This window comes from Oncorhynchus gorbuscha, linkage group LG24 (genome assembly GCF_021184085.1).
Source record: "Oncorhynchus gorbuscha isolate QuinsamMale2020 ecotype Even-year linkage group LG24, OgorEven_v1.0, whole genome shotgun sequence".
Taxonomy (NCBI): Eukaryota; Metazoa; Chordata; class Actinopteri; order Salmoniformes; family Salmonidae; genus Oncorhynchus; species Oncorhynchus gorbuscha.
In genome coordinates this window covers 19,676,971-19,684,258 of record NC_060196.1, presented here as the reverse complement: position 1 = coordinate 19,684,258, position 7,288 = coordinate 19,676,971, and the positions used below count along the sequence as shown (strand labels likewise).

The window sequence follows — 7,288 nt, the reverse complement described above, 5'->3', positions numbered from 1 at the left end:
CAAAAGCCGAGCAGTTGCCATACCACGCAACCAGTCAGGATGGTGCAGCTGTTGAACTTTTTGAGGATCAGATTACCCATGCCAAACATTTTCAGTCTCCTGAGGGGGACTGAAAAGATCATCGTCGTGCCCTCATCACAACTGTCTTGGTGTGTTTGGATCATGATATTTTGTTGGTGATGTGGACACCAAGGAACTTGAAGCTCTCACATTGAGGGAGACACTTCCAGGTCTCTGACGTCCTTCTTGTGGGCGGTCTCATCGTTGTTGGTGATCAGGCCTACCACCATTGTGTCATTTGCAAATTTAATGGTGTTGGAGCCGTGCCTGGCCGTGCAGTCTTGAGTGAACAGGGAGTATTAAGCACACAACACTGGGGCCCCTCAGGGGTGAGGATCAGTGTGGCAAATGTGTTGTCCAGTTTGAGGTGAATTATCACTGTTCTGATACCTAGAAGCTCATTTCGGTCCTAATAGACGGTGGCAGAAACATTATGTACTAAGTTACAAATAACGCAACAAAAACACATACAAAATAGCACAATTGGTTAAGAGCCATCTCCTCTGGCACCATTATGATTATTTATAATGTAATTAACTCCTGCAGAATTAAGCAGTTCTTGCAGCCGAACTGAAATCTTATCAGAAACAGCTTTAATTCCTGTCAAACTGATGTCACGTGTACATTTTGCACAGAAAATCTTATTGCATTTCCACTTTATCACATATAGTTGGGTGGTTGCAGATGGGTTATTAGCAATTGCGGGCGGGTGAATAAAACAGCTGACCCGCACATAACTACCGGAGTGCACCTTTAAGCTTCTACAACTGGGCCTTTAACATATAGACAAAATGTCTCTGCCAAGTTAGAGAGGACACATCCTGTCTATCAGCATACACATCCTATCAACATATCACACATTTGTTTTTAACCTACAAACAGAGTAAGCATTTGGTCATGTTCAGGTCAGGAAGAGCTTTCAATTGACCCACTTTGAAGCCTTATTTCTGCAGAATTCATTTAACAGGATTGTTTTTTTCACAGAATAACTATAACGAACCTATACAATATCCGGAAATTAAAAAAACATCAATTTAAACCCACACAAAAGACAAAGCTAACATAATCCCTTCAGAAATGCACTTTGACTACTCATTCAAGTATCCAACAAAATGTGTGGTTCTAGACATTGTAAAAATAATCAAATAAAAAGTTTAAAGAAAAATTAGGGAGAAATGCTGGTGCTTGTAGACGAGTTGCACATCCACGATTTGATTACTACACACTACCCCTGCAATCTACTCCCAAAACGTTATACACATCCTCTGTTAAACTTTACACACAAGGGATCATTCAGTAATAAACAGGGTTGGGGTCAATTCAACTTTCAAATCAATCAGTGCATTTAGGAAGTTTTTTAAATGTAACATTTACAATTAGGATTTCACACTTCCTCAGTTGATGGAATTGAAATGTGAACTGACCCCTATCCTGAAGAAGAGTCAACTTCTTGACATCAGGCTGAAAGCATGACAGAGGTTTCAACCTCCAACATAAAATGGACTCTAGCTCAAGTCCAACTTGAGCTAGAGTGATTGAGCAGTGGTGTTAAAAATTCAGCTAATACAATTCACAACCAAAACAAACACACATCTATTGCCCTCACTCAGAAGCTGGTACCAGGAGTGTGACCATAGGAGTGGCGAGACAGACCACAGGAGTTGGCGAGACAGCTAAAACCAATCTGGGACCAGGCAAATGAGGAGCTTCTTCAAACCTTTCTCCGTTCAGGATGTAAAGTACATCTCTTTGGTCAGCATTGATACAATGCAGGGGATCTGCTTCTTGGCATCGAAGCCGGGAAAGTTTGACGCAGACTCAAACTCTGTCGCCACCTTGTGGTTGACCCGGGTCAGGATGTGTTGGACCTCCAGCTCTTTGCTGTACTTGCCAATCATCTCACACAGAGATTGGATAAACCAGGAGCCAGTCTGAGTGTTTCTCCATGAGTAGTAGCCTGTGGGAAGACATGTGAGAGCACATAAGAGTCAAGGGCCTGGTTTGAATAATTCAGAAAATGCATCCATGCTCAGATAATAACAGATCTAAATTGGATGGATTGGTAAAGTAAGAGGGTGGTAGCCTTGCATTCACAGATCCAATTACTTATAGATCTGTGCAAACCTCAAGGAAACCTGACTGGAGACTGCTTCTATGTGTGTGTGTGTGTGGCTTTGGAACATGTCTTGGACCTGGAGCTGTGGAGTAGGCATAGAGGAAGTCTGCTTCCACAGGGATCTTGGTTGAACTCCCATCTGAACTGCTGTCTGCCTCGATGCCCCCGTCCAGATCAGTACCTCTGCAAGCCTACTTGTCACACACACGGGGGAACAGGAGACATGGATCAGTCACAGTCACACACGAACGCAAAGGCTACCTTTTGAACAATCCCTCCCTCACCTCTTCCTGTCATCCAGGACCTCTATACCAGGCAGTGTCAGAGGAAGGCCCTAAAAATTGTCAGACTCCAGCCACCCTAGCCATAGACTGTTCTCTCTGCTACTGCACGGCAAACGGTATAAGAGTGCCAATTCTAGGTCCAAGAGGCTTCTAAAATAGCTTCTCGCCCCAAGCCATAAGACTCAAATGAAATGGTTACCCAGACTATTTGCATTGCCCCCCCCAACCCCTATTTTACACTGCTGATACTCTCTATTATCTATGCAGTCACTTTAATAACTACCTACATGTACATATTACCTAAAATACCTTAACTAACCGGTGCCTCCACACATCGACTGTGTACCGGTACCCCCTGTATATAGCCTCGCTATTCTTATTTTACTGCTGCTTTTTAATTATTTGTTACTTTTATTTCTTAGTATTTTTTTCTTAACTGCTTTGTTGGTTAAGGGCTTATAAGTAAGCATTTCACTGTAAGGTTGTATTCGGCGCATGTGACAAATACATTTGTATTTTTATTTGACTGTGGACGAGACGAACCTGTTTTGTCAGTAGGGGATTCAATTAGCCTCTATCTTATACCTTCTTTTAACCTTAACTTCATATTGTTGTTCTAGTGCTTTGGAACTACAAAAATCTCTGAAACTGAAAACACTTATCTCCCTCACTAGCTTTAAGCACCAGCTGTCAGAGCAGCTCACAGATTACTGCACCTGTGCATAGCCCATCTATAATTTAGCCAAACAACTACCTCTTTCCCTACTGTATTTATTTTGCTCCTTTGCACCCCATTATTTTTATTTCTACTTTGCACATTCTTCCACTGCAAATCTACCATTCCAGTGTTTTACTTGCTATATTGTATTTACTTTGCCACCATGGCCTTTGCTTTGCCTTTACCTCCCTTATCTCACCCCATTTGCTCACATCGTATATAGACTTGTTTCTACTGTATTATTGACTGTGTTTGTTTTACTCCATGTGTAACTCTGTGTTGTTGTGTCGAAATGCTTTGCTTTATCTTGGCCAGGTCGCAATTGTAAATGAGAACTTGTTCTCAACTTGCCTACCTGGTTCAATAAAGGTGAAATAAAAATAAATAAATAATAATGCCCACAGTACCTGGATGAAGAAGAGTTTGGGCTTGCCCACCAGCGAGTTGCAGCGGTCGCCCCGGAACAGGCTGGTGAGGCTCTTGAGCTCGATGGAGGCATCCGTCCCGAAGAACACGCCATCATCCCCGTGACTCAGCAGGACACACACGAACGAAGCGGAGCAGCTGTGGTCCTCCTTGGAGGCTGGAAACAGCATCAAGTTTTTCATTGGTCCTTCACAGAATTTAAAAGGCAATATCTGCTGTTGCTACATATATTTTTTACTTAGAAATTATTGATTATTGATGTACCCATTGATTCGTGAAGAACATAACATAAATTCCTCATGAGCTTAGTTAAACTGTCATATTCCATCAGAACCCAAAATATAAGCTTGCATTACTTCAATGTTTGTAAACAAAGTAAATGTAAACAGACACTGTACAGCGTTTTAAAGCATGGTTAAAACTATAATGTTGATATCATGGATGATGAGTCCTGGCATCCATAGCTCTGTCTATGAGTTGGGAATGGTTACATTTCTTCAGCCCCATCTCTCAACTTTTTACTGAAACATTTGTGGGGAAGGCATTTTGTTATTGTTTCAACTGCGGATTGCCCCTTTAAAAAGGTAGACAAGAGCAGTAATTGAGACAATTTCCAGAACAACAAGAAGTGAGAAACGAGACGCTCATTTTCTTCACCAATGTTTTCACACAGCTATCACGTTGCAGGTGAGTGAATGAAGCGCAACAGACACAGAGCACATGTGCAGACACTGAGAGCGGATCGTTTTGCATCGTGCTCACCTGCTATGTTTTTGCTTAACCCTGTTGCTCGTGGAAACGTAATATTGTTGATTCTCAGTTTAAGTACAGGAGACCATGTACTTTCACTTGTTTTTATTGTGAATGGGCTGCTTTTAAAATGTAATTTACTGAATGTCTTCTGCGTATGATCTTTATACGAAGACAAACCCATCTTCGTGGTGGTTGTCAGTGGTGGTGCTGACTTTCAAACATGCTTACCTGTGGTTAAAACATGCTTGATCTGGTCCACTTTCTGGTCATTGTAAACCTTCACCTTATAACCCAGTTTCCCAAACACCTTCATCACATTGCCTGCATCCACATCTGTGCCATTGCGTACATTCATACCTTTAAAAACAAAGTAAAGTTATTAGACTAATTCAATTTGCTTTCTGGATATGTAATGTGTGTCATCATTGTGTACATACAGCCTTTACACAGTAGTGGAAAATGTACCTTATTGTCATACTTGAGTAAAAGTAAAGATACCTTAAAATGACAAGTAAAAGTGAGTCACCCAGTAAAATACCACTTGAGTAAGTCTAAAAGTTTTGGGTTTTAAATATAATTAAGTATCAAAAGTAAATGTAATTCCAAAAATATCGGGGCCTCCCGAGTGGTGAAGTGGTCTAAGGCACTGATTCGCAGTGCTAGCTGTGCCACTAGAGGCTCTGTTGCAGCCAGCCGCAACCGGGAGACCCATGGGGCGGCGCACAATTGGCCCAGCGTAGTCCGAGTAAGGGGAGGGCTTGGCCGGCGGGGATGTTCTTGTCCCATCGCTCACAAGCTCCTGTGGCAGGCCTGACACAGTCGCCAGGTGTATGGTGTTTCCTCCAACACATTGGTGTGGCTGGCTTCCGGGTTAAGCGGGCATTGTGTCAAGAAGCAGTGTGGCTTGGCTGAGTTGTGTTTCGGAGGATGCACGGCTCTTGATCTTCGCCTCTCCTGAGTCTGTATGGGAGTTGCAGCAATGGGACAATACTGTAAACTACCAATTGTATACTATGAAAAAGGGGTAATATATATATATTTAAGTATCAAAAGGTAAAAACATAAATAATTGCAAATTCCTTATATAAAGCAAACCAGACAGAACCATTTTAATTTTATTTGGCTAGCCAGAAGCACACTCCAACACTCACACACATAATTTACAAAACAAGCATGTGTGTTTAGTGAGTCCTCCAGGTCAGAGGCAGTAGGGATGACCAGGGATGTTCTCTTGATAAGTGTGAATTGGACCATTTTCCTGTTCTGCTAAGCATTCAAAATGTAACATACTTTTGGATATCAGGGAAAATGTATGGAGTAAAAAGTACATTATTTTCTTTAGGAATGTAGTGAAGTAAAAGTTGTATAAAATCTGAATAGTAAAGTACAGATACTGCAAAAAAACTACTTAAATTGTACTTTAAAGTATTTTTACTTAAGTACTTTACATCACTGCCTTTACAAATATTCATACAGTAGTAACCCAGCAGACAAAGCTGGGTGAGGTAATGTCATTACAACCATTTTACATAATCATGTTATAATGATGTAATTTCAACTAGTTTCCTCCACTGAGAAGAAGCTGAACAACAGCTTTATGCAAATACAAAACATAAGTATTAGACATAGCCTAGACCCGGAGTCTACAAATGAACGAACACAATACCTGTTCTTCTGTCAAAGTTCTTGTTGTTAATGATGATACACTGGCCAATGCTGGGGTAGCTGAGGCTGTACCTGAAGCTATGGGACTGAGGCTTGGCATCCACCTGCATAGACCCAGAGCCACCACAGGGGCCCTCTGACCTAGGAAACAAATAGATGCCACTTAGCAGACGCTTTCATCCAAAGTCACTTACATTTTCGTGCGTCATGCACACTGAGAATCCCTCTGAGAATTGAACGTACGACTTTGTCATTGGTAGCTCTTACCAACTGAGAAACACAGGACCACTGGGTTTTGAGTAAGTATACACTTGAACCGTTGAAATACTTTTGAGCATCCTTCCCTCAAAGTAATAACTGATCAGACATGTGGATTGTGTGGAAGCTGTGAGATGGTACCCTTACTTTTCATCTTTAGAATCAGTGATTACTTTAAGAAAGGGTGGAAGGATGCATTTCAAAAGCATTTCCCAGGCAGGCCCATAACCCAAAATTATCCCAGGGGTGTTGCCATGTGGCTGACTCTGCCTTCTCTCTCTCTCAGACTCTCTCAGCAATATCTATGAATAAAAATATACTTTTTCAAAAGAGATACAATAGATCTCCTATTGTAAAACGTCTCTTTTTAGTCGTATATATGGCTGTGTGTTCGTGTGTCAACTATAGGCGTGACACAATAACAATTTTGGCAATTTCCTGTATGTTGTCTAGCATGGACCAAATATAGGCATCAAACTCCATGGCCGCAACACGATCATCAAGTAACAATTTCGCCTAATGTCATGATTTCATTACAAAAATGTATAATAACATGTGGTCGTCCGAATGACTGGTGAATATCGCAACTCAAAACAACTTTACCACGGTTTGCTAGGCTACTTCGTAAAATACATGCATTGAGATAAACAAAGAATCTCACTCTTGTCCATCGCCCCGCCTAGCGTCAACGCAGTCCCCAGCACTCAACTCGTTTGCTGCTGACATGGTATTCTGCGAATCGATTTCAAACAAATGTCAGTGACTATATAAAAATGTTAGTAAAGTTTCGGTCAGACCGTGCAAATGGCCACCCTTATATCAAGCCAATATATTGTATGCACATGTCTTCCTATAGTTCTTTGTTACAAACAACAGTCCGCAACCAACCAATAGTAGCGTCCGGAGTAAACAATATTAGAATACGTCACAATCGAAAGCAATGTAAGGGGGCGTTCGGTTTCCACACTTCCACACAACTCATATGATCCCATCTAAAATAATATTGAT

At 41.4% G+C, this 7,288-nt stretch overlaps 1 protein-coding gene across 1 annotated transcript; it reads right to left on the bottom strand.

Moving 5' to 3' along the window:
- Positions 1–631: 631 nt before the first annotated feature.
- casp3a (caspase 3, apoptosis-related cysteine peptidase a) lies at positions 632–7,191 on the bottom strand. Its single transcript, XM_046325913.1, has 6 exons — positions 6,942–7,191; positions 6,024–6,163; positions 4,586–4,714; positions 3,586–3,761; positions 2,253–2,367; positions 632–2,017 (listed from the first exon to the last, which is right to left on the bottom strand). The coding sequence occupies exons 1-6, from the start codon at positions 7,004–7,006 to the stop codon at positions 1,788–1,790; spliced, it is 855 nt and encodes a 284-aa protein (XP_046181869.1). The 5' UTR covers positions 7,007–7,191; the 3' UTR covers positions 632–1,787.
- Between the last annotated feature and the right edge of the window lie 97 nt (positions 7,192–7,288).

Excerpts from the sequence above, each read along its gene's own strand:
- casp3a (XM_046325913.1), bottom strand. The coding sequence starts at position 7,006 with ATGTCAGCAGCAAACGAGTTGAGTGCTGGGGACTGCGTTGACGCTAGG. Across the intron at positions 6,164-6,941 it reads AGGCGGGGCGATGGACAAGA|GTCAGAGGGCCCCTGTGGTG; the intron begins GTGAGATTCTTT and ends TTTGTTTCCTAG. Across the intron at positions 3,762-4,585 it reads CAAGCATGTTTTAACCACAG|CCTCCAAGGAGGACCACAGC; the intron begins GTAAGCATGTTT and ends TGCTGTTTCCAG.